The 27,242-nt window shown below is 39.5% G+C and overlaps 1 protein-coding gene across 1 annotated transcript in view; it reads left to right on the top strand.

The window, feature by feature from the left end:
• Positions 1 to 11,414: 11,414 nt before the first annotated feature.
• LOC140994834 (uncharacterized) overlaps positions 11,415 to 27,242 on the top strand; it is a 65,403-nt gene continuing 49,575 nt past the window's right edge. The window contains exons 1-18 of the mRNA XM_073464645.1: positions 11,415 to 11,490; positions 12,070 to 12,111; positions 12,198 to 12,456; positions 15,395 to 15,509; positions 17,207 to 17,291; positions 19,440 to 19,546; positions 20,710 to 20,920; positions 21,045 to 21,170; positions 21,282 to 21,399; positions 22,835 to 22,973; positions 23,257 to 23,367; positions 24,017 to 24,086; positions 24,377 to 24,514; positions 24,680 to 24,844; positions 25,009 to 25,103; positions 25,194 to 25,320; positions 25,697 to 25,952; positions 26,991 to 27,040. Coding sequence (XP_073320746.1) covers positions 11,415 to 11,490; positions 12,070 to 12,111; positions 12,198 to 12,456; positions 15,395 to 15,509; positions 17,207 to 17,291; positions 19,440 to 19,546; positions 20,710 to 20,920; positions 21,045 to 21,170; positions 21,282 to 21,399; positions 22,835 to 22,973; positions 23,257 to 23,367; positions 24,017 to 24,086; positions 24,377 to 24,514; positions 24,680 to 24,844; positions 25,009 to 25,103; positions 25,194 to 25,320; positions 25,697 to 25,952; positions 26,991 to 27,040 — 2,290 coding nt within the window. The remainder of the gene's footprint in view (positions 11,491 to 12,069; positions 12,112 to 12,197; positions 12,457 to 15,394; positions 15,510 to 17,206; positions 17,292 to 19,439; positions 19,547 to 20,709; positions 20,921 to 21,044; positions 21,171 to 21,281; positions 21,400 to 22,834; positions 22,974 to 23,256; positions 23,368 to 24,016; positions 24,087 to 24,376; positions 24,515 to 24,679; positions 24,845 to 25,008; positions 25,104 to 25,193; positions 25,321 to 25,696; positions 25,953 to 26,990; positions 27,041 to 27,242) is intronic.

The following is a 27,242-nucleotide window of genomic DNA, read 5'->3' as shown; positions in this document are numbered from 1 at the left end:
CTTGATTTTTTTTTTTTTTTTTTAATAGATCAAACCCTGCTACCCTCCGTTCAGAAAACTGAATATTCAGCCATTGTAGAATCGGACCATTCACCTGTATTGCTTGATTTGTGTTTTTCATTTAACTGTACAGAACGCCCCGATTGGAGATTGGATTCAATTGTACTGGCAGATAAAGATTTCTGTAGATTAATGTCCACTGCCATAGATGATTTCTTACAAACAAACAAGTCAGACTCAGTGTCACCGTCTATCTTATCGGAGATGCTCAAGGTGGTAATCAGGGGAGAAATAATATCATAGACTGCAAACCGTTACAAAACCAGAAAGCTAAGGCAGGAGCAACTAGATTCTATTCTAGAATTAGATCAGAGATACTCCATGTCACCTTCTCCTGAATTATACAACGAAAGACTGGGTTTACAAATGCAATATAACCAACTATCAACAGACAAAACTGAACTTTCCCTACGCTTCATATATGAGCATGGTGAAAAGGCAGGTCAACTCAGCTGAAATGTAAATCTGCTGCTCAACTTATAACACAGAAGACTTCCAGTGGATGACTCGGATATGCTTGAATTTTTAGATAACTTAGATGCTCCTTCCATAGATTCGGATATGAGAAAAGATTTTGCCTCTTACATTACAGGAAATCATGGGTAGTTTCTTTCCTGTGCACTCTTTTCTTTCTCTCCTTCACTCCCTCTCTTTCTCCCTCCCACTTTCTTGATCTTTCAGCGGGGTAAAGGAAAATCATGTCATCATATTTATTGATAATTATCAAAGTCAAACTCCATGTTAACAGACAGGGCAGTCAGGTGCCGCGCTGCAGCAGCAACGCAGCCCATGTGAACCCAAACGAATAAGCAGCAGCAGCAGCAGCTCAGCAACGCAGCCGCCACGTACTACACAAGCATCCTGTGAGGCTCTGATGGTGTGAAAGCACTGATGAACTATCATCAAGTCTGGCGGACTTTGATTTGAGATTTGGCTTTGCTTATATCTTTTACAATTGAAAGGTGCTTATAAAATAAATATACCTCAAGAAAAGTACAAGGTACACATAACACTGCTGATTTGAATGTTTATCATAATGTGGATCTATGATAAACGTGTGATATTAAGTGGAATTAAATGTGTGAGAGCCCTGACCTAAAATGTTCTATACATTCACAGGTTCTCCTGTCAGGTTTCATTGTATAGATCACAGTTTTGTGTGGCAGTTGGTGTCTGCCTCTTTCAGACTCCATTTTGTGCATATGCACTGTTTATAAATGGCACCCTGATCTCTATGTGTGAGATTGTTGGAGTGCCCCTTTTAAAACAATTAATAAAACTAAGATTTAAATAATAATAATGAAATGAAAAACATCTTTGCTCAGTTCAGCATAAATGTGACTTTAAAGAGCTTTCTAAACTTGTAGCTCTGTTGTCTTAAATTAAAGTTTTCTTCAACTGAATTTAATTTCTCCCAATGTCCTCTCTTGTCTCCCTCACCTCGCCCTTTTCCCCTTTCTCTGCTCTCTCTCTTCTCTTAGCTACTCAAACAAAAAGAAAACCTTGCAGCACAGCTGCTCTTGCTGCCAGGAGTTGGCCACATCTGAGCGGCAGATCCAGCTCTCCTGCCCTAACAACACGGAGATCACCTACACCTACACCCACATTGAAGCCTGCGGATGCCTCAAGACAGACTGCTCCGTGCCAGGCCGAAGTCAAGAGACTGCCACTCCGTCCAGCATCAAGTCACGTCGAAAGAGGAGATAAAGCAAAACTCCCGACCAGCACATTGTCACTTATTAGCATGATTTTTTTAGGACCATAACTGAGCATTCATAATTGAATGAGTCTCCGCTTCATTTGCATACATAATTCTTCTATTTATGTCTAATGTATTAGTTTAGTTAGATTGCGCTTGATAGAATGTAAACCACAAAGAGCTCATGAATAAATATCATCATATATCACATCATTTAGCTGCAGGCTGAGCATGTTTGTTCATTTGTGTGTGTGTGTGTGTGTGTGTGTGTGTGTGTGTGTGTGTGTGTGTGTGTGTGTGTGTGTGTGTGTGTGTGTGTGTGTGTGCGTGCGTGTGTGTGCGTGCGTGTGTGTGTATTGTTGAAAGCCCCCCTCCAGTCAGTGATTCTTCCAGTCTAAAAGTCAACGTTCCTTCTCAAACAGAGAACGGGGTCATGGTTAATAGTCGTATGTAGTTATTACCATCACATCCAGACTGCTGTTCTAACAAGATCAGCGTCATTAGCATCGATTAGTGATATTATTGATATTAGCATGGCAGCATGAATATTAGCAGGGACAGTGCTAGCTGTCACTCAAACAGAAGTTCTTCTTGTGTATTGAGTAGCTGCAGAGTTTATTCATGGTCTGCATAATTTACAAATCATTTACAATAATATTGTCCTTTTAACCTCATAACCTTATTATAGACACTAAAATATAGATAGACATTTGAGTTTGGGTAGTAGTGTTGAGTTCAAAAGCATGTTTTTATTAATTCATAATCAGAAACTTTATGACATGTTTTCCATTATTTAATGTTCAGTGTGGACCTGATATGTACTGCCTCAAAGACTGCCCTCAACAGTAAAACTGAATGTAACTCCATGAATAGAAGACAATTAGGGCCACTGTAAAAAAAAAATTATACAAAAATCAAATCAAATAAAAAAAGAGTTCTGACTTCTTTGTCAGAATTCTGAATTTTCTTCTGAGAATTTTGAGATAAAAAGTCACAATTTTCAGAAAAAGTCAGAATTATTTTGGAGACTGTTGTTCCGTTGCAAAGCACATTGTCTCAGTACTGTCAGTATTTCTGGGAAACAGAACACAATACATGTATGAGGCTTTTGATGGCAAAGCAATCGTGTGTGTGTGTGTGTGTGTGTGTGTGTGTGTGTGTGTGTGTGTGTGTGTGTGTGTGTGTGTGTGTGTGTGTGTGTGTCAACAACTGGCCTCGACCTTGACCTGTGTTAACACTTCACATCAAGCAGTTGTGTGAGAAACCTATCACCTCCATACATACAGGCTGAAGCAACATCCTGCTTCCAGTTTACTTCTCAGCCCTGAGTATTTGCTCATGACGTGCAAGATAAAGGTATCACATAAAGAGCATGGCAAAGCTGTGATGACAGAACTGAAGAGAAAGTTACACACAAAGTCTCCAACAAACACTCCCATAGTGACACAGTGCCTTTGGGCAAGGCGGTCCCACACAGCACACAACTTCTAGTCAGATCTTTCACAGGCTAATGGGTGGAGAGAACATGTATTCATAGAGTCTTGGGTCAACAAGGATGTTTACGAATTTAACATTTATCTAACCAGATACGTCAGTGAAAGCAAATTATCAAGACTGACGTCTCAACACCGCTATGATTTAGAGACACAGGCAATTAGACTGCAGAAGAACTGTGTAGCTGTGAAAGACTCAGTAAAAAAAAGTAAAAAAAAACATCAGTATCACCATGTTTCATTGAAAAGAGTCAGATAAAAAACTCCTTACTTGAGGCAATTTAATAATAATAATAATAATAATAATAATAATAATAATTGTGGCAATTAAATACACAGCTGAGTCGGGTTGAGTTAGATCAACACATTCAAGCATGTGGATGTGAGGAGGTACACCAATTAATCACAAGCATTTACATTTATATAGCATGCAAATCTTTGTGACAGATTCACTCTGTGGTTCCAGTACAAGCAATTTAATCCAGCACTTGCAAAACAGGCTGAGTCTCTCTTTCTCCTTAAATAATCACTCCTCGTGTTTAACACCTGCAGTGGATCAAAGTAAGAGAGGTGTTCTCTCAGTAAAAACTAGTACGAGCCCAGTTAGTTAATCATCTATCCTTTGACCTTGAATAAATGTAATTCTTTTGATGGAATGGAAAAAAAATACTCATTACCACTGAATAAACATTGTTTTTAAAGGTCCAGTATGTAGGATTAAGGGGGCTCTAATGGGATGTAATATCCGTAATTATGTTTTCATTCATGTAAATCACCTGAAACTAAGAACTGTTTTTGTTACCTTGGAGTGAGCCTTTTATATCTACAGAGGGAGCAGACTCTCTTCCATGGAGTCATGTGTCATCACCATGTTTATGTCATGGGTTGAGTATATGGTTTAGTTATTTCCTGTAGCCTAAAACAGACAAACCAAACACTGGTTCAAAGGAGGGACTTATGCTTTATTTTTTGCATGTTTAGCAACCAACGCATGTGAGGGTGAGATGAGGTGCATTCAGCTGGTTGCACTCTGTAACCACATCACTCATTGCCACTAAATCCTACACACTGGACCTTTAGCCAATAATTTCATCCAGACTTCTCATATACCAGTAATGCACTGCATTTATTGCAAGTTGCTTTGGACAAGTGAATGCCAAATAAATGTAATGCAAGCAGCTGGTTTGTACTCTGAAATATGTTGGACCTTCGCTCTGCTCACTAGGGTGACATTAAATTCTGCAGCAAGACCAACTTTGTCTCTCAGAGATGTTAAAATGCCCGTCATCTGGATGTGATTAATAAAAGCATCAACGTAAGGTACACGTTAGACTTTTAGACCTCCAGACAAAATGTTTTAACAAACACACTTGCATGACTTAAACACTGAAAAGTGTTCATCAAGGTATTTGTTGTAATCGTAAAAAGGTGATTGTTTCAACAACTCCTTCCCTCATTCTATATTTTTCCTATCAGCAAGGCCATGTCTGAAAATTACGGCCATTATATTTTTATTTCAGTATTATGAATCTAACTGAGAATTTTTTTTTACATAATAGTGCTCTCAAAACTCCCACCCCAATGAAAAAAGTAGTGTGGTCACAAAAAAGACTCTTTAGAGGATTAACTACTATCGCTACATTTAGACTAATTATGTTTTCCTTCTCTTTAAGTTTATTCATTTATGACCTTGATTCTGAAAAAGTTGGGGCAATGTGTAAACAAAATGCAATCCTTTGCAAACAAACAAACCCCAACAAAAAGTGTTTAACTTTAAAAAGTGTTCATGAGCCCATGTAGTACCATCCTTTATACAATCATTTGTTTCACAGAGTCCTTGCTTGTGAATGACTGAGCCTTTCGTGGATGCCCGTTTCACATCCAATCATGATACGATCACCTATTAGGATACAAATGAACCTGTTTACCTGTGGGATGTTTAAAGCACAAGGTGAGAGTTACGTGAGAGCCAATGGGAGCTAAAGTCCCATAAGGTAGGGTCTAGGTAGGGTCCCGTGAAAGCAGTAAAATCATCTGTGGGGTCTCTAATACATTACCAACAACCATTATTTTAATCACATTATGTTTTACATTAGTCATATAAATAAGTTAAGAATTATGTTTTCCAGAGGACTACGGACCATATTCTCTGGTGAATGACAGTGACAATGACCATGTAAGTATCTCTCTCTGGGGGGTGCACTAGCTGTCATACCTGTTCATAATGTAAATTAAATAACTGTTGTGATCTGCTTGCCACAATTGTTGCAAGAAGTGGGCTGTTGTGTGTTGCGTTAACAATCTAGAGACGGGCATGAACAACAGCAAGATCAGATGAAAGTGTCAAAGTAAAGGAGGAGCTGAAAAGCTTACATTGAAAAGGAAGCAGGCTCAGGCTTTCAAATATAAAAAGATCGACAGACTGTGTGGCCATTAGGGATGCAACAATATTCAATATTTTATTGAACCGTTCAATACGCCCTGTTAGGTTCAATACACAAAGGCAAACAATACAATACAATACAGTACAATACAATACTACAATAATGTTTGCTGTTTAACTTGATTGGATAATGCATATGTTTTTTATGGAAGGCAATTAAGATAAGTGTTAATTTTTTATAATAAGGTTTGTGGTTTGACTATATCTGCTTTTAATTATTTTTACATGCAATATTGCCTTTGCTAGTGTGAGTAGTTTTATATTAAGATATCGAAACCGTACCGTTACCGTGGCCCAAAAACTGTGATGCATACCAAACTGTGGGAAAACTCTACCGTTGCATCCCTAGTGGCCATCATGATCCTCAAGTGTTGCACTGTTGATTTGAAGAGCACACGAAGCATTAAGAATGACGTTTAATTAATTCTAGGCTATAGAAGCTATGTGTTTGGTTAAAATTTGTTTGATCTTACAGAATGACCCCGCTGACACACAAGTTGGTATTAGCCTGCTATTTAATGCACATTAGTGCGTTTTACCAGTTTCCTTTCAGCGCCTCATGAAATGTGTCCTGGAATACAGGTAGACTTTCCAAACTTTCCATTCCAAAACCCGACTTGACGTTCAGAATCACCTGTCATCATAAGACTAGCAACCAGCAAGTACTACGCTGCTGAAGCTAGTGGGCTATGCTATGTCCTTTATGCCTTTTTTCCATTACATCTGCCGGCCTGGCTCTACTTGGTTTGACCCGGCACGGCTGGGGTTTTGTATTTCCATCACAACCGGGCTTCCTGCTTGAAGGTGTGTCTTAAACCAATGACACTTGTCCCGGTCTGTGCAGAACTATCAACGAATCACCGCTAACAAGGTGGCTCCGCTAATTCAGTTACAAACACGTTTCATTCACGTTTCTTCTTCACAATAAAAGCCCCTTGTTATTTAGGCATTTAAAAGCTTTCATTATGAAGCAGCACTACAGGAAACGTTGTGTTTTCAGCAGCAGTAACTAAACATGACTCAGAACCAGCTGAAAGTGAACACGATGAAACAGTAAAACACAGCAGATGTTTGAAAGAACAAACAGGATGAGAGAAACTAAAGAGATTCAGTTAGAAGCTACAAAAGTACTGAGAGATGAACACACTGACTATTAAAATCGTCTTTCTCTCAGGTTTCCTGCACAGACAGGAGTTCAGTATTGCTTTCAGGTGGAGATGGGTGCTTGTTACGGCCGGCTACAGTAGCGAGACATCACTGCGGCCTGCTTGGAGGCGGGGCGGCTGCGGCTTGGCCCTACTCCAGAGCTGGTCCATTGCTGGCTCAGCTCAACTTGGTGCAGTAAAAATGGTAATGGGGAAGCAGATCAGCGCGGCTCAGTTTGACTCAGCGCAGCAAAAAGTGCTACTGGAAAAATGGCATTAGAGTCTAAGACTATGTATTTAAAAAAAGGCTCTGTATGAATAAATCCAAATAATGCAATGATCTTATTGAAAGATTCTGCAGTCACACTTCTCTTTTTCACATTCACTCATGTAAATCTAACAATAACAATGTAATAATAATAATAATATAAATAATAATGATAATAATTAATTGTGGTTCTACATTAAAAGTTGTATGTTTTGTGCCCATATCATGCTTGTTTAGTATATGATAGGACAGCATCATTGTATTTCTTTTAGGTCATCTTTAGGATTAATAGGATCTGTAATATAAATATGATTATTTATTTTAGGACATTTTGTAGGAAAGATAAAAATAATATTATCTTTGCTACAGATATTAACTTGTATTTAATTTTTACAAATCCAGTAAACAGTTATTAATATAGGCTGCTTCTTTGGAGAAAGTATAAAGTGGAGAAAGTCAGGAGGAGTTCTGTATGAACTTTATGTGTCTGTGTACTGTATGTCACTTTTTTGTGAAACACTTTCTACAACACATTCTTAAATACTTGTTCATTCTGCAGTCCGACCTGCTCAAGTCATTGTGTCTGCTTGTCATCTCCCCTCTCTCGTCATCTCTCATGCTCTCTTATCAATAAGGCTTTTTTTATGTTTGGCAAAGAACCAGTGACTCTGGATGTTTTAACTGGACCTAAGCAGTAAGAGTTACACACTAAAATAAACAGAAGGTATTTGCTATTGACCTTGTTTGAAAGAGTCTGGGGTTAGATGAGGCAACCTGTCAAATCCTTATCCTCCAACTCTTCACCCTCCAGTCTGAGCTGCTCTGTCTTTGCTTGCAGTCTCAAACATAATGTCAGACTCAATGTGTACAAACTGTACTCAGAAGCAGGGCTGGAGGTAATGAATTATCTTTACTTTTTTGTTTACTCAACAAACTACTTTTTTGCGTACGAATCAAAATTTGACTCATTTTGTAATTTACTGCATAACAATAATAGTTTTCTGTATTGACATCACAGTTACATTAATGGCATTTGGCAGAACATAAGTCCTTATTGACACAACACAAACACTCTAGTTGGTAAAACAAAGCAGAGTTTTTATTAAAGATGCACCACAGGATGCATATCCTGGACTGAAGGAGCTGAGTCACGGTGGATTATTTACGCAGGCCTCCATCATGAACACCCAACAATCCTTCACCTCCTTAGAGCAACACACATTCTGTTTACACCTGAACAATACACCATATTGTATCTCCATACTCGACTAACTGATGGGTGCGGACCTGTGCACATTAGGATGTCTTACGCACTGAATAAACCACTGATTAGATATTCAGAGTGCAACATGTTTGGGTTTGTTATTCATTTCTCTTAAACAGTCACAGTCACATCAGTGTGTAGATTCTCATTCATCATGGACAGACTGAGGGAATGGGCCCCCACATACAAAAGTCCCCTTTCTAACACATCTGCAGACATCTCATACATATGTTCTTTTCTGTCCATCAGACTAAACATGGCTTTGGACTCAGGGTCGACTGATATGTGCCTATACAGATTATTAGTTATCAAGGAGGCCGATAACAGATACTTGGAACTGATATGAGCATATCTGGTTTCAGTGTCAGTTAGCATGGCCATAGCATACACTACCGGTTTTCTTTCCTGGAAACATGCTGTCAAGTCCATACTGTGAAGCATCACAAGTGAGTGTTTACGGACAGGCTTATGGACATCCTGCTAAAACAAAACTGGTGGCTATGATGTGTCTGTTTAGTTCATTGAAAGCATTCTGCTGCTGTACATGCCAAGTCCATTCAGTGTCTTTGTGTGTGAGTTGCCGCAGTGGAGCTGTCAGCTGGCTGTAGTTTGAAATAAATTTTCCAAGGTAGGTGACCATCCCCAGAAATCTTTGCAGAGCTGAGACATCTGCTGACTGTGGCATCTCACTGATAGCTTTTGTTCTGGAGGGATCGACCTTGAGGCCATAGCTTTTGAAAACATGGCCAACGTAGCTGACCTGGTCCAGCCTGAATCTGCATTTGAGAAGGTTTACCCTTTAGGTAGGCTTTATGGTTACCTCTCTGGCATAGTTGAGCACCTTTCCCAGGTTGGGATCGTGTTCTTCCACGTCTTTCCCTCTGATGATGATGTCTATGATCGCAAAGGGGTATCTTTTCTCTGGTCTTCTCAAAGCAGTGATGCATATCCTGATTTCCTGTTGGTCCTTTTTGTTGGTGGCAACCAAGGATGACACCCAATCAGTCAGCTCAGAGACAACAGTGATGATGCTCAATGTCTGCATCCTGTCCAGCTTAGCTTTGACTATGTCTTTCATAGCCACATGTATGTGATATGCAGGACGAACAACAGGTCTCACATCTGGGTCAAGTGTCATGGAATAGGTTACAGGTAGCTTTCTGAGCTCATGAGTAAAGAGATCGCTGTACTCTGTTTGGATTTGATCAGTCAGATTATCATCAGTGGGGCTTAACTGGTGAACTGCTTCACTGAAAGAAACAAGTCCCATCTGCCTGCAGGCACGTAGCCCTAGCAGCAGCATAACATCCTCTTCCAGAATGTAGAATGGCAATGTGTACATCTGTCCCTCTAGATGGCAGAGCAGTTTAAACATGCTGACTGCTTTGATTTTGCTTCCACCATATGCAACCACATTAATGGATTTGATGCATGCGCTTATCTGTTCATCAGTCATTTTTGATAACACGTTCATCAACTTTCATCTCAACCGATCTGTAATTAACATGCACAGTGACACAAGCTTCATTGTTTTCTTTTTTCTGTGCAGCAGTTGAGTCAATCTGCAGTGTTATACCATCAACATAGAATGTTTCATCTGTAAAGGTATCAGCTGGGTCAGGCTCAAGTTGGTGAAAAGTCCACCTCGGTCTCTGCCTGTTGTTTATTGTTTGGACTTGCAACACTTTTTAAAGTGATTCCACTTTTTGCAGGTATGGTACTGTTGACCAAAAGCAGGGCATTTATCTCTCTAGCTGCACTTCCTCCACAGTTGTTACAGTTAGTGATAGACTGTGTTCCAGATTTATCTGTCTGGCTTTTCATCTCCAAAATGACAGCTTTTTGCTTTGATTCTTAAATCACTGACATATGATTCAACTGTCTCACCAACTTCTTGATTCTGTGTGTTGAACTTGTGTCTTTCCATAGTGACATTCATTTGTGGGCTGCACATCTCTCAAAATTTATTTTTGAGGCATTCCAGATTCCCTTTTTGGACACTGCCTGCTGGGGCAATAATGCGTCCTCCGTTGCCTGACTCTCTCACTTCCTCCGCATACACAAAAGGCTGCTCATGTTTGCTGGCCAGTTGAGGAGAATGTATGCTTGTGTGCGGGTTGGCTTTTCAGAGTGTACCGCCTCGGTTATAATGTCATAGCCTTGCTCAAAGATCCATCAGTTTTTTGGCGACATTACCGTCAAAGATGAGTGGGTCAGGCCTCTGGAATGCATCTGCCATCACTGTTCAGCTGCGTCCAGCAGGCTTAATTGTCCTCGCTCAGAAAAATAAATCCTGTTTGATAAAGAAAAGTCCATCAGTCCGTCTCTCTTTTGACATCATGTTTGATGCTTGCAGGAATAAGGCAACCTGTTAACTTGAGAACCACCACATACACAAACACATAATACACACACACATTTACACACCAAAATACTAGTCGCTAACATATTAGCAAGGGCACAAAACACATTGGAGAAGGCTGGAAGTTGTCCCATTGTCTCCATAAAAATATTCACTGGTTTCACACTCACAAATGTTGAAAGTCAGGTCATAAAAATGAAATGTGAACATGATATTACATGTTTTATAGCAATGTCAACATGGTAAGTACTTTTGAGCAACACATGATTAAATGATGGTGGTTTAGTTATATAATGAAACCTCATGTTTCAAGTCAGCATTGACTTTTTCTGCATTAAACTCTCATTTACTGGTTTATACTGCCATGTTCTGTCACACACTGACATTCATGTGTAAGAGCCTGATGAGCTGCCAGACATTTTTGTATTGATGAGAAAAGATTAGCCACGTTCTGTAGTTCATTAGAGGTCTGGAAGGTGAATAAGCTTCTAGTGAAGTGATGGAAGTGATGACATGTTTGATGAGCAAACATATAGGAACTGCTTCACACTCCCCCCCCCCCCCCCCCCTCTCCCTCTCTCTCTCACCTGAGGGATTAGGTGTAGCTCCACCTTGACTGGCAGGTTATAAATGGATTCATCCTCCAGTTCTCTCACAGCAGGAAAGTCCTCATGGCCAACATGCAGACTGCAGGACTCCAACCCACAATATGGCTCATTTACTTGATGCTGCTGGTTGGCTCACTCACTCAAACTGGTGAGAGATGACCTGAACACTGCTTACAGCTTCACACTGACTGGATACACAAGATGATTAGTGAAGCAGGTCAAAGTGCGGAGGACTAGATGTTGTTCTTTTAACAGAAGTTCATTTTGGTGCATGGTAAAAGAAGGAAAAGCCGCTCAGCTCATGTGATTTCAGATGTTTTATCTCTTCTTGATAACTTCTGCATTTCTCTTGTCTTTCTGTTTTCCTCTTGTATCATAAGAAACCCTAAAGATGTGTTTTCTTAGTTACTTACTTTGACTTCTAAAGTTTCATCCAAAGCTTAAATTCTAGAGCTTATTAAACATATGTTATACATAATGTTTTAAACATATAGAAGACAAAGATAGCAAAGATATTTAATATTTATGAGTTTTATGTATGAGTTCAAGATATCTGAGATCATTCCATATCACTGAATACTCTATTGCATCTTAGGTTTGAATATTTCAGACACTGTGAGCATTATACAAAGGATAGATGTGTGCTAATAAAAAAATATCTGATATATTCTGTACATGCTGTGCAAAAATGTTTTTAAAAATTGGTTATTTCTTTTCTTTACTACAGTAACCCTGATTCCTTCGCTAAACAAACAGATCCTGGATTCAGGTAACAATGCAAATCCCAAATTGTATTTTTGCTCAACTGTTCATCGTAGTTTGTACAGATGCTTGAATATGTTTATTCTGTTGTAGCTAATGCCTCTCACATCGGCCGAGTGTGTACGACATGGGGACATTATCACTGGAAGACCTTCGATGGCAATTTCTTCCAGCTGCCCTCCACCTGTAACCATGTCCTGGTCTCGCAGTGTAAGGATAACTACGAACATTTCAACATCCAGATGAGGCGCAAGACAGTCAATAACATCCCGACTATCAGCAGCATCATCTTGAATCTGGAAGGTTCTGTGTTGGAGCTCTCCAGCAGTTCAGTAGTTTTCAACGGACAGGGGTAAGTTCAATACAGACCAGTCAACCGTATGTGTCCCCGACACACTCTGCCTAATATGTTCTGTACAAACTGACACTGTTTACGCTGTCAGGAGTTTTGTTCAATCAAATATTTGCATCCAGTGCTGCTGCATGGAAGGACGAGTTCAGCCTGAAAGTTTGTTCTCTACCTTGACAAAGTAGCACGACGAAAAACAAACAAAAGTGACAAAAAGTCTACTTGTTAGCTCTTTTCTGAAGCTGTCACTGACATAGCTATCTCTATCTCCTATCTTCATCGACCAAACTCAATTCACTAAGGATTAAAAGCTTCAAAAAAAGACCATGAGTTAGTCATTATCATTACTTCATTAGTTAGTTCATTAGTTCATCATTAGTGCCCTTCTCAAAGGCATTTCACATCAGACTCCTGAATGCTTCAGTGCTTCATTTTTAAAAAAAAGGTTTATTTATTATGCAGAATATGGTTGGTCTCGACCAGTGAGACAATGTCATAGTCAGAACAATAACACAGTGAAACCAAGGGTTGGTTATCGTTTGAATTTTATCGATTCCCGTTCCGATCTGCTTATCGATCCTGGTTCTTATCGATTCCAAGTTTCGGTTCCAATATTGGGTGGAAAAAAAGAAGTCAAATGTTTTGATAAAAAATATCTTTATTCTTTAAGTGTTAACTGAACATTCACAAAGTAAATAAAAATGTATCATCCACACACAGACGTGCATTACAAAACATTAGAGTGAATGTCAAACTGCCATTATTGAACCAAAGGTGAATGGAGCCTTGACCGACGCCAATAACTGTACTTTATGTTACACTGGGCAGCAGCAATGATGCCTTAAGGTAGACAGGCAACATTACAAAAGGAAACCCACACTCAATATGCTGGAACTAAAGTGCATTCAGTGGAACAACTAACTGCAATCACATAAAGTCAATAAAACATAACACCAGAGGGACGTGTTAAAGATGGCTGGATGTAGATGCTTGCGTTGTGCCGGCACGGGCTGAGGCTGACGCACCGCTGACATCAAACACGGTACACTCGTTTACATCAATGCCATGCTGCCTTAAATGTTTCCTCAGATTTAACATGCAGCCTGACTTGCAGCTAATGAACTTCCCACATGCATTGCACTCTGCCTTGTAGTCTTTTTCTTTTACAAAGTGAAGCCACACTTTTGACTGTTGTCCATAGTCCATCTTTTGCACTGTGACTGCTGCTGTGACACGCTAGTCACGCACGCGAGCTCTCCAGCTCGCTGCTGTGTTGACGCGTGACGTAACAGGGCCTGACTCCTGCCAGAGGAAAAAAGGTCCTGGAAGGTAGCCAGATGAGCTGTGGCCTTGCAGATACAAGTAATCTTTGTTTGCACTGATTCATTTGTATGTCACATTCAGGAACCGATAAGCGGAACCGAGATGTATTTGTACCCAGTACTCGGCTTCAGTACTCGGTTCTAATTTGGAACAGAGTGTCAGTTCCCAACCAAGACAAGTCTTTTCTTTTCCTAGCCTACATTCTTGAACCTGTAAAGCGTTAACCATATAATTAAACCCTCAGAAAGTTTGTTATACCTGACGAGGCTGCAGGGGAAGAAGGAGATGTTACTTCTGATGAGGATGAAGAGGGAGGAGGTGTTGCGGTGATTCTCCAGTCGGCCTTTGCTGGCATGGGGTCCTGCATCTCTCTCTCTCTCTCTCTCTCTCGCCCTGTCATGAAAGTTGTGCTGTGAACTGATAAACATTATTAATTCAGTATGAAAATGTTGAGTGGCAACTGATAAGCATAACATATGTTGATGTATTGATTATCTTTGAACGGGCACAATGAAATGAAACAGAGAATTGTTGTCCGAGTGTTTGGACAGATGCTTTGGCAACATTGTTGTTAAACTTTCATGCCAATAAAGCCCCCTTTGAATTGAATTGAATTGAATTGAATTGAATTGAAGTGAAGTGAAGTGAAGTGAAGTGAAGTGAAGTGAAGTGAAGTGAAGTGAAATGAAATGAACACACTATTGTCCCAGGATGATTCCTTCCTCTCTTGGATGAACAGGGCTGGAAAGTGAGTCAGCATTAGTTATTCATTGTTAAAGTAACCAATAAACTAAAGTTATGATCAGCTGCTGCACAGGACTCGCCTCAGTTTCCAACTGACTGAAGTCAGTTAAAAAGTCAATGTCAAAAATGAGCATAAAAGTTTAAATATGAATCTAGAAGTAATAGAGACTCTCTCTAGAAATCAATACTCAGTTTGTCTGGTATGAAAAAAATATTGTATATTGTAAATGGGCAGTTTATTAATGTAATTAAGCATGTTAAATAAGACCCTCTTCCATATCAGTGCAAATGAAAACATTTGGAACAGAACAGGTCAGCAGAAACAGGTCCGTGTATCATTCATTTGATATTCGGTTGAGAAAAAAAAGGCAAGACACCAAATCTCTTGATGACGCACACTCACATGAGCCGCGCTATATGAACATGTCCACTTGTGTCGCACGCCACAGACCCACATCCGTCCAGTCAGACCATATTCACAGCCCTTTTCTTCTGACATCATGCTCAGGTTGGGAAGCTCAAATGTTGAACTGATGTGTTTCAGGTTGCAAGTCTTATAAATGCAGGGAATATGACAAATTGTTATAATTTCACTGATTCCTGATTGAATAGCATTTGAAAAGATGATGGATGGTGAAAATGTTACCTTGAAATACGTCACATTGTCTTTTGACTTTAACAATTTTGAAGCCATGAAATGATAATAATTTTTGTTTGTCATTGGGCCACAATATTGGTACTTAGCAGCTGCATCTTCTAACATGCTGGTACAACTCTGAAGTTATTATTCCACTCAAGTAAGCCTTATGACTTTCTGTCATTTTCCGCTGATGCTTCCTGTTTTATTCACACAAGCTCTCTGTGTTTACTGCAGGGTTTCTCTGCCATTTTCCACAATGGGGGTGAATCTCAAGCGGACCACATCTAGTATCACTGTCGAAGCTAAGCTGGGAATTAAAGCGATCTGGAACCTGGATGACTCCCTGGATGTATGAGGCACACTCCTACATGTGCACACGTCTGTCCTCGGTTTTGTGTTCAGCTGTATTTTCACTGGGTTTTAAACACACTGACACAGTTAAACATTATGAGTCAGCTGTAAACAACTCAACAGGATCTGGCTCCAGTGCATGAGTCTGTTCTGACACCTGCTTCTTATGTATGCAAATGCATACAAAGAAACGCACTTAAGCTGTCAGGTTGTTTGTTTAAAGGATTAGGCTGATGATATCTCATTATTTTAATAATATTATCAGCAAACCCCATGAAAAGACCAAAACGAACACTGAACTTATCTGTCTATCTTTTGTTGCCACAGTCTCAGAGCTTATCCCTCTTTGCTACTGAAAACCACTGATGTCAAAAAGCTTTTGAAACCATATCATTGTGGTGCACTGTGTGCTGAATAGTTCAGCCCGATCCATTCATTAAACTAGTAGCTTCATAGTTGTTTGCTCCCTTTAGAGTGGAGATATCACTCCTCCTGGTGCAATGCAAACTAGAGCATGGTACTCGATTTTGTTGGGCCAATGCCGATGCCAATATTAGGAAGTAAAAAATTCAGATATCAACATATCAGCCGATGTACACACATTTTTTTGAGTGGTCTCTAAAATATGGTTATCAAATACTTGTGACAAAGGTATGTAATGGAGGCAAGATATTTCACTGTTGAACTTAGTGTCTAAAATGACTAATAACTGTAAACCTAACTGGGTTTTTCATAATCATAAATTACCCTAATGTAATCATATTACAGAAAAATATCATATTGGACAACACAGACAACAACATGTGATAGGCCAGCTGATTAAATAAAATCCAAAAATGTGCTTTCGGTCAGTAAAGTAAAACACCTTGCAGTTAACAGCAGTGTAGCACTGCAATACACTCTCTGATAACATATGAGCGCTGTGACTACTGAGCTATGGCCATTGTCACCCAAATCTCCCTAAAAAATCAAGACATCCAGGGTCAAAAGAAAAAACAAAAAAACAAAACAAAGAAAAAATTTAAAACTACGTTACAAATGTCAGCTGTGTTATCCACACCAAAGTCAGTTCTCCCTTGGCCCCTGGCTTAACTTAACCCTGGAGTCACTGGTGACTCTGTATGTCCTGGAAAGATAGGCAAACAATAGTATTTAGCCAAGCCTGAAAAACCACAAAGCAAACATAGCTGTTTCAATAAATATTTGACTGTGTGCATGACTTCATGAGCAGAAGAGTATTTGCTGAGGTTGGGTGGGAGACATTTTTATAGTTAATACATTCCTCATTTCAGACTGATGGATGGCATTAGGCAGCAGTTACAATATTTGATCTTACAATTGAATCTTGACATTACAAATATGTTCTCTTTATTTGCAGACTAAATTACTTGTCATGCACCAGCTGGAAAACAAACGCTTGACTCTCCTGTAATAGCTGCTCTAGCCAAACACTGCTACAGCCAAAAGTTTGATCATTTCAGAGCTGACACATCGCACACTGAGGTTCCTGGACAGATTTAGAGCAGCGTATCTTCCTATATCAGTTTCCCAAATGGATATAAATGAAAAAATGACATGTTAGATTTTCATTAATGTGTTGAAATTTTAAAAACCTGTTTTATGAAGTAATTAACATATTCACTTGTAATTTGCTAATAACAAGCTTTAAAAAGTCTGTTTGTGTTGTGTTCACAGATTGAAATAGATATCAAATACCAGAACCAGACGTGTGGACTCTGTGGAAACTTTGACAGCATTTCCAATGATATCACGAAAAACGGTAAGATCCTTTTTGGCATTACGGAGGAAAAATACACCGTAGATTTAACACAGAAAAGCAACTTGTACCCACCTACAACTACCATCTTCACATTGACACAGCTCAGTACTGATGTGTGAACAGTCTCTCTAATGTTAGACATGCCCCAACCCTATTTTTGAATCACAGTGCTTATAGTCCTTATAGTTATGATATTTAACACTTATTGCTTGATCAATTGACATGATTTACTAACTTAATTTATTAAATGATTTAGAAATCCAATAATAATTGCACGTGTGAGCACTCACTCATTTCTGGTCTGTATTTACACTAAAGAGACACGGTTGACAACAGTTTCAGCCTTTCAGCCTCAGTCAGGATTCATCTGTTTTAGTTTCAGTTGGTGCTGCCATGATGTCATGTGAGGTTTTTAAGAGGCATAAAGTTGTGTAATCTCCAGAGCTAGCAGCTGCATTAAAGTGTCTCCAAAGTGTCAGACATGAAAGCCTGTAACTCCTTTCTCTCACTAAGTCCTTCCTAAGAGAGAAAAGGCAGACTCAAGAGAATATTTTCATTCTGATCAATGCCATTCTAGACTGTGTCCATAATAAAACAATGAGTAAATACATGATTTCCAAGACAAAATAAGCACCCATTTGGTGACATTCACCATTGTGGAATAACAGTAGTGAATGAAGGCAACGACTCACGAGATTACTGTCATTAAATGTGTGATGGCAGTGAGAATGTTCTGATGCATACTGGAAAGGTGCTTTTTAGAAGGCAAGTGGTTTACTAATGGATATAGTATTTCTATTCTATTGTTCATTATCTATTTATTTGAGTATACATATATTTTTTTTATTCTATTTTATTTTTACCTCACGCTGCTACTTTCTGTATTGTTTGCACACTGTTTGTGCCCTTTTGCTGCTGTGCCAAACATCTCATCTTATTCTAATACATTCTAATTTGGGATGGAATGTTGTCGAATGCTTGTGTTCTTCTTCTCAAATATTCTGTTCTATAACATAGAAAAATAATTCTCAGGTCAAAGAAATATGCTGAGGTTCAACATGTATACTCAGCACTTTCTGTTTAGGCAAGGCAAGTTTATTTGTATAGAACAATTAAGACACAAGGCAGCGCAAAGTGCTTTACAGGGGCATAACAATTACATTAAAAGAAATTAAAAATTGCATTTAAAATACATTAAAAACAAGTAGGAAGACATCAAGAAACGAAACATTAAAACAAATTAAGAAATAGGAAAATAAGCTAAAATAGAATAGGTTTAAAAGAGACGAGACTAAAGAATGAAAGTCACAGTGTAGTTCAAAGCCTTTAAATTGCTTCAGTGAAAGGCAGTGGCAAACAGAAATGTTCAGCCTTGATTTAAAAGAGGTGAGAGTTGGAGCAGACCTGCAGTTTTCTGGCAGTGTGTTCCAGATATGTGGTTCATAATAACTGAACATGTTTAGTTTTGACTGTAGGGACTGAAAGCAGACCTGTACCTGACAACCTCAGAGGTCTGGATGGTTCAGAACGTAGCAGCAGATCAGAAACCAGTCAGTGCTTTATAAAGCAACAGCAGGATTTTGACATCTATTCTTTGACTGACAGGAAGCCAGTGTAAAGATGAAAGAACTGGAGTGATGTGATCTACTTTTTTAGAGAGTCCTGTAAAGACACCATTACAGTAGTCGAGTCTGCTGAAGATAAATGCATGGATAAGTTTTTCCAAATCCTGCTGAGACATAAGTCCTTTTATCCTGGACATATTCTTAAGGTGATAGTAGGCTGACTTTGTAATTGTCTTAGAGTGGCTGTTGAAATTCAGGTCTGAGTCCATGATCACACCAAGGTTTGTGGCTTAAACACTCTGATATATGCCGTTAATAATAACAATGGAGTTTAGCCATAGGACAAAATAATCCTAACAAGGTTCAACAAGAAAACAGTACAGGAGCTGGTAGCTTACTTTACCTAACAGAAAAAACATTGTGCACTTAAATATTTGAAAATATTTGTTAAACATATTTCCCTGTTGACCTGAAATTGTTGAACATTCCTGCAATTTATAGTAAATGTTTCTCAACTGCAAGATACTGGGCTGAATAATCATACCATTGTCATTGTTGTGTGATTGACCATGAAATACTGCAGGAGCTCCACTGTCTATAACAGACTTTGCTGAAACCTACAAGGTGAACGGACCGACAGAGAGCTGTGAAGTGCCTGAGCTCAAACCAGTGCTTAGTTGTGACGATAAGGTAACTGTTCACTTTTTATCATCCATTGTTATATTGAACACATCTCATGAAGTCACATGTGAGAAGCAGAAGATGCTTCTATCTTATCTGTGCTGAGTTTGAAAAGAAAAACACTTCGATCAAATCAAACACACTCATACCTGCTCTCCCTGCAGGAAGGTGCCACAACACTGCATTTTGTGTAAAGTCATCCAAAGTGCACACTTCTTCATCAGTCCCTGTTAGGATCTCTGCTCTGTGTGTGTGTGTGTGTGTGTGTGTGTGTGTGTGTGTGTGTGTGTGTGTGTGTGTGTGTGTGTGTGTGTGTGTGTGTGTGTGAGAGAGAGAGAGAGAGAGAGAGAGTGTGTGTGAGAGAGAGAGAGAGAGAGGGAGAGTGTGTGTGTGTGAGAGAGAGAGAGAGTGTGTGTGTGTGTGTGTGTGTGTGAGAGAGAGAGAGTGTGTGTGTGTGTGAGAGAGAGAGAGAGAGAGAGAGAGAGAGAGAGAGAGAGAGAGAGAGGGAGAGTGTCTCAGCCCAGCCCTTGTTTTAACAAACAAACAGACCTACAGCTCATAACACAGGCACAGCAGATCAGAGAAGACAAGACAACAATGTAACCTGGTCACTACTGTTTGAGTCCAGACGTTACCCCCATGTGCTGTTTTTGGCTGGGCGATGCAAACCAGTGCCCAAAGGCTAACGCCCAAAAACACTGTGAACATAACAAAATTGCAAAATGCCAGCAGATGAAAGGTCTTTGCAGATAAAGACCCATCATCACTAGAGTGTGAGCACGTCAACTGGTGCTTTAGTTCATCAGGTGCCAATGGAAATGTTCAGTTCATGTTCAATGCATTTAATGAACGCTCTTTTAGCATGTTAATGCAGAAAAGTGGCTGTTTAATTTATATTCTAGCTTATCTATATTTGGAGAGGCTCTCCAAATAACAAGAGTGAGGTTTGTATGAAAAACTATGAGAAGTCTTTCAGAATTAAAACACGTTCTCCTCCAGCACACCAAATATTCGACTATCCTTCATCATTCACCACCAAACTGTTGTTGTATGTGTTCACACAGTTAAAAACAGTATGCAAGCAAAATAAATCATACATGTATCTATAGATTGTATGGACTCCACACTGAATATTTATACAGTAACTGATCGATTGATTTTGTTTTTCTCAGAAATTCTGTGAGCAGATATTCAGCAGTGCTTCGTTTAGCAGTTGTCGAGATCGTCTGGATGTGGAATCCTTCATTAAAGCCTGTAAGGCTGATATGTGCAACACTGCAAACAATACTGACTCCGTCCTCTGCAAAACCATCTCAGAGTTCTCCAGACAGTGTGTCCATGCAGGTGGAAAGCCCCAGCAGTGGAGGAATGCAACTTTTTGCTGTAAGGGTTCATTTGAATGTTCGGCCCTGCATTACAGGAATGAGTTGCACTGTTGTCTGCCTCATGTTTGCAGAATTGTTTGATTGTCACTCGTACAGCAACATTCAAGTGTTTGTTTCCACAGACAAGAAATGTCCGTACAACATGGAGTTCTTGGAGTGTAGCAGTACATGTCCTGACAGCTGCTCCAACCCTCAGACCAGCCAGACATGTGACAGCCACTGCCAGGATGGCTGCAGCTGCCCTGCTGGTATCCACACACAGTTTACACTATGGTCATGAGATTACAAGCACGTCTCATGACGTCACAGACAAAGAACATGATAATCATGATTATTATGATGTCTCCTCCCCTCTTCAGGAACGGTCTTTGATGACATCAGTGGGACTGGCTGTGTTGCAGTGGATCAGTGTCCATGTCAGCACAACGGCAAAGTGTACAAATCAGGAGAGTCGTACTCTTACAACTGTAGAAGCTGGTGAGATGAGAGCTTGCCTTATTGAAGTATCATATACAACAAAATACAACTGAAGTGAAGATATTTCACTCTTTTTGAACTGCTTTCTGAATTCAGTTTGTACTTCAGCGTATTAATCATTTATCCGGGCAAATTCCTATTAATAAAAAAAAGTTAGTGATCATATCCTTACTGTTTAGCTTTTGTGATGTGTGAAAATAAAAAAATAATAAACCCTTACATTTAGAGTTTGTTTAAATTATTAGTGAATCACAATATTACCTACCGAGAAAAGTACAGTGAATTTTTACTGAGGATAAACTCCTCATCCTCCCTGTTTACTGTAGATTAGTTTAATTTGAAAAATGTTGATCTGTATTTCTCCTTTTCATAAGTCATATTAACAGCTGAAAGGGAAAACATGTCATGGTCTTTATGGAGGATTCAAACTGCCAAAATCAGAAATAAATACAGCAAAAGTCAAATGAAAAATGTAGGCTTTAATAAAAGTCTAAAATGTGACATGAATTAATATTGCTGCTTAAATTTACTTCTGCAATTATTTAACTCTGTATTAATACAAGTATTTATTTAGTTTCCTTTTTAATTTTCCATTTTTTGATTTAATCATTTTTAAATGTATTAATTTATTTAGTTTCTTCTTTTTTGCTTTGTTTTGTTTCTCAAATTTGCAGTTAAATGCGTTCCAGTCCAGAGCATTAGAACAATTGGTTATAGCTGAAATGAAGCCTGATGTTGTCTGGTCTAAGTCTGGACCTGACTGAGACCAATGTTTGAGGGCTAGTACTTGAAGACCAGCATTGCTAACAAGAAGTTAAATGGTACACCAGGACTCTAGGTTTCATATCTGCACTGGTCTTCAGTTACTCCAGCGTGTTCAAGAACTACTAGCAAAGGCAAATGAAGGAAAACACCGTCAAACGTTACGTTTTGCCTGAGGAACAGTACTCAGCCTGAACTTTTCTATAGTTAGCAACCAGCTTGTCAGTTGTCTTCATGTGTGTTCAGGGCAGAGCAGGGAGGAAGGCAGGTCCTTCCGGGGGGCTTGGTGTGGTTTCCTTCAGTAGCTGCAGGTGGCAGACATATGAAGATCCATGCATAATGTAGTATGTCTGGAGACATGAGGCTCTTCATTCCTAATTTGTTGTTAACAATGAAAAACTAAGCCTGCTCAGCAAGGAGTGCAACAGTCTCACCTGTGTTCCTCTGCCTGGAACATGCTTCATATAACACTCAACCAGCCTAATTCCAACCAAGCTGACAATTTAATCTTACCTCCTGTATACACGACAGACAGAGGAGGATGCAGTGATTCAAAGCAAAAAATGTCCTTTGGTAGATGTTGCACAAGTTTAATATAAATCTTTGTAGCATAAATAATATAGCTGCTGCCAATGAATATTTTTGCTGATTGTGTGTATGTGTGTGCTGACAGTGTCTGTGAGAGTGGCAAGTGGAAGTGTACAGAGGAGAACTGTCCAGGAACCTGCTCTGTGGAGGGAGGAGCTCACATCAACACCTTCGATGGAAAAGTCTACACCTTCCACGGGGACTGCTCCTACGTTCTGGCTAAGGTAGCAAACACCATCACCTGTAGTATTGCATACTGCAGTTATATCATTACTTACCTAGAGCACGGATTGACAAATCATGTGCACAGAGAATGACCAACACATCATCATACTGCAGAATTTGATGTAATGAATGTGCTGTAAGATGGACTCCTTCTAATAGTTAATGAACAGACTTATTTGATTTTATCCTAAAACAAGGTTTGTGGTTGGTGACATGAGTGTGATGTATCTAACTTACTCTGCTGTTGCCAGTTTTGATGTTTTGTCCCAATGTGTGTTGCAGCAAAGTAACAGCTCCCTTTACACTGTGCTGGTGGACCTGGTCAAGTGTGGTCTGGCTGACAGTCGGACTTGCCTCAGAGCAGTAACTCTGGCCTTGTACAGCAATTCTGTGGTAAGCACCAGCCACACACACACACACACACACACACTTAAGGCTTTAACACAATAGAGGACTTTGAAAGTCGTCATTCCTGTTCACACTACACAACGTTTTGCCTTGTAGTCAGTCTTACAGTTGTTGTGGTTTTCACACTACATGACTGATCAGCAACAGCCATGGATTATAATGGGATTATTTTTGTACTGAAAACATGAAAATTGCCTGGTTATGTTGTTGTTCAGCAAGGATTCACGTTGACATGAAAAGCCAAGTATGTGACTCTATTCTGATAGAAACCCTGCTATTATTGCACCCGCTCCATAAACACAGATGCCAGATGAGACTGGGTTCAGAGAGCTGCTGCAGATGGCAGCAGAGGAGAGAGGTAGAGAGGAGTGTCTCCTCTCATTGGCTGCAACTTGTTGTGAACTTGGTATTAGGGTTATTCTATTCATTTCCTGCCCCCTAACCCTAACCCTATGCTGAACCTTAACCCAAGTCCTCAACCTGAAATTTAATTATGTTTATTATGGGGTCTGGCAAACAAGACCACATACACACACACACACGCACGCACACACACACACACACACACACACACACAGACACACACACACACGCACAGCGTGTAATCAAAATGTGTCTTTCCACAAACCAACAGGTTGTCAAAATCCAAGCATCTGGGGATATCCTTGTGAACCGAATCCATTCTCAGCTTCCCCTGTTTACACGTGAGTTATTCAAATGGTTTTACAGAACACACACAGCAACTTTTTTAATATTAAAAAAAAAGAAGTGAAGCTACACTAGCAATGTTGGCATTCTTTGTGATTTGGCGCCCCCAGTTTTTGAGTGCAACACCACTGTCGTAATGTAGATGCCAACTACATATAAAACTCATTGCATCATAATAATGTAATGTCATGAACATGAGAATGACCACAATCTAACAGTAGTGTGAGTATTTATGTGACTGATTGAACAAGTTGCTGTAAATTGAAATATTTCAATGATGCTGCAGCGGAGCTGAGGGCCTTCAAGCCATCGTCCTTCTACATCCTCATAACCACCAAGGTGGGCATACAAGTGATGGTCCAGCTGTCTCCCGTGATGCAGGTCTTCATCTCAGCTGACACTTCAGTTAAAGGAACCACCTCTGGTATGCCTCCTTATGGAAAAGGCCTCCTCCACATTTTTATGTGTAGCTTAATCATGAGTTCACCAGTATTTACAAATTAATCAACCCATTATATTCAGAACAAAAGTGATGGGAAAGTTTTTTGGTTTTTAACATTGTGTAAATGTATGTCACCTTATCCAACAGGTTTGTGTGGTAACTTCAATAACATAATGAGCGATGACTTCAAGGTGATGAGTGGGCTGGTGGAGGGTACCGCTGGAGCGTTTGCCAACACATGGAAAACCAGAGCCAGCTGCCCTGACATCACAACACGCTATGGACACCCCTGTAGCCAGGGCATCAGCAGAGGTACAGCTATACTCTCCTCCAAAGTCTTATCATGTTAAATCATATCATGTAAAAGCGTACAGTATGAATGAAACTACACCATACCACACTTTACAATTATCCATGACAATTTTAGGACATGATGTTTTGTAAACATTTCAGTTCTGTATGATTCTGTTTCTCAGAGAGTTATGCTCAGTTCTGGTGCTCCAAACTAACGGATCCCGAGGGAGAGTTTGCTCCTTGCCACTCTGTCATTAGCCCCTCCACATACAAAGACGTACGTCTTCACACACAAAGCTGTAATGAAATTAAACTTAAACCACAGTGACCTTGTTATTAAGCCCATGCCCACTGTGCTTCCTCACAGAACTGCATGTATGACAGCTGTAACTGTGACAAAAGTGAGGACTGCATGTGTGCTGCAGTCTCCTCGTATGTCTACGCCTGTTCAGAGGCAGGAATCCAGATCAGTGGCTGGAGGACGGCAATCTGTGGTGAGTAAAAAACCAAGCACCTTTTTATTTTACTGTGGTAATAGAGGGATGCTGGGTTTGTAATAAACAGCTGATCACATGGAACAACAGCAAATCCAAATCCAAACTAAAGAAATGATTAGTTTGTTTATTGCAGCAGTTAAAGATTCAGTGATGATTAAGCACAGCACATACAAAGTTGCTTGTACAGTATTGAATCAAATCCATCGAAGTACTATTGTAATAATGGGGGCCTGCAGGACCGGGTGCAGTTGCACTCATTGCACCGTCTGACTTTTTGCCATTACTTTTCTGCAACAACAAACAATTGACCTACATACAAAATGTGATTCATCCGGCAGATACATTCTCAATCAACTCTTATCTCTCCCACCAGGCAAATTCCTTGCATCATGTCCAGCAGGTACAGTGTATGACTACAACATGACCAGCTGCAATCGTACCTGCCTTTCCCTGAGCCAGGTTGACTACTCTTGCCAGACCACTTTCCCCAAAGTGGATGGCTGTGGCTGTGCCCAGGGAACCTACAAGAACGAAATTGGGATATGTGTGCCCAGTGAGAGCTGTCCCTGCTATGAAAAAGACACCATTATTCCTGCTGGACAGGCTGTCAGCAAAGATGGTGGTACATGGTAAATAATAATAATAATAATAATAATAATAATAATAATAATAATAATAATAATAATAATAATAATAATAATAAAAATAAAAATAATAAAAATAATATTAATAATAAAATCACCAAAGTCATTAGAATACACCTTGAATGTCTAAGGCCAATTGACAGTGTCCATACTCACAGATTTTGAGCTGTGCTCCCGGTCTGCCAGGGTTTATTGTCAACTGCATGAAGGCTCTCTCACAGACATGTTGAGTACTTTATGGCCACACTATAAGTATGCATTTCTGCAAGCGTTGGGAATTACCCACACTTCATAGCATTGTAATATAAAAAATGTCTCATCGCAAAAACAAAAACAGATAATAGATGATGGCCCTCTTAAAGGATGAGCTCACCCAAAAATGTCAATTCAGTCATTATCTACTCACCCCCATGCAAATGGAAAGTTGGATGAAGTTTTGTAGTCCACAGAAGCTAACAATGTGAAGCTTCACAGTAAAACAGGGTTGTAGCATTCTCCTAAACCAGTGAAGTAAATGGGGACATTAAAATGTAAAAAAACACACACAAAAAAAACAAACTGACATAAAACATAAAATGGTTCCATACGGCTCCTCTGACATAATCCAAGTCTCCTGATCCCCAAGAATCCATATTCAACTGAAAAGACTATTGACGCTCTTGATTTGCAGTCAAGTTCTTTACATTTTCATTGATTTAATTATTCTATCATAACTTTTTTTTCACTAACATACATTTTCTAAATGTCCACTATCCCATTCCTATTAATACCATTGCAACCCCTTGCAGCCTCTCTTGCTCAAACCAACTTATGTCAGCTAAATCTTTGAGGGTTCAGGGCCTGAAGGGAGGCTTTGGGATTGGGCCTAAAAGGTAATCCATTAAGTGAGAGGACATTGCAGCCAGTAGAGAACATCACAGTATGTTATTAAGGAATTCTATTGACAGACAAAGACTGAATTTGACGATTCTAGCTGATGACATTAACTCTGTTTCTCGTGTCCCTTCCTACCTGTTCTCTCAGTATCTGCAGACATGGGGCTCTCAGCTGCTCAGGAGGGACTGGTGAACTATGTAGGTTTCCACATAATCCAATCCCTTTAATTCTAATAACCATACACAATGTAAATGCTTTTACGCTTAACTGTTGATCTGAATGTGAATGATATAATGATGAAGTGTTAAACCTCTTACTGACCTGTCACTGACACTCTGTCAGTTATTGCAGATGCCTGTTGAGTATTGTATATATATATATATAGATACATATGTATAT

This window comes from Pagrus major, chromosome 4 (genome assembly GCF_040436345.1).
Source record: "Pagrus major chromosome 4, Pma_NU_1.0".
In the NCBI taxonomy this organism is placed as follows: domain Eukaryota; kingdom Metazoa; phylum Chordata; class Actinopteri; order Spariformes; family Sparidae; genus Pagrus; species Pagrus major.
This window is presented reverse-complemented; position numbering and strand designations above follow the sequence as displayed.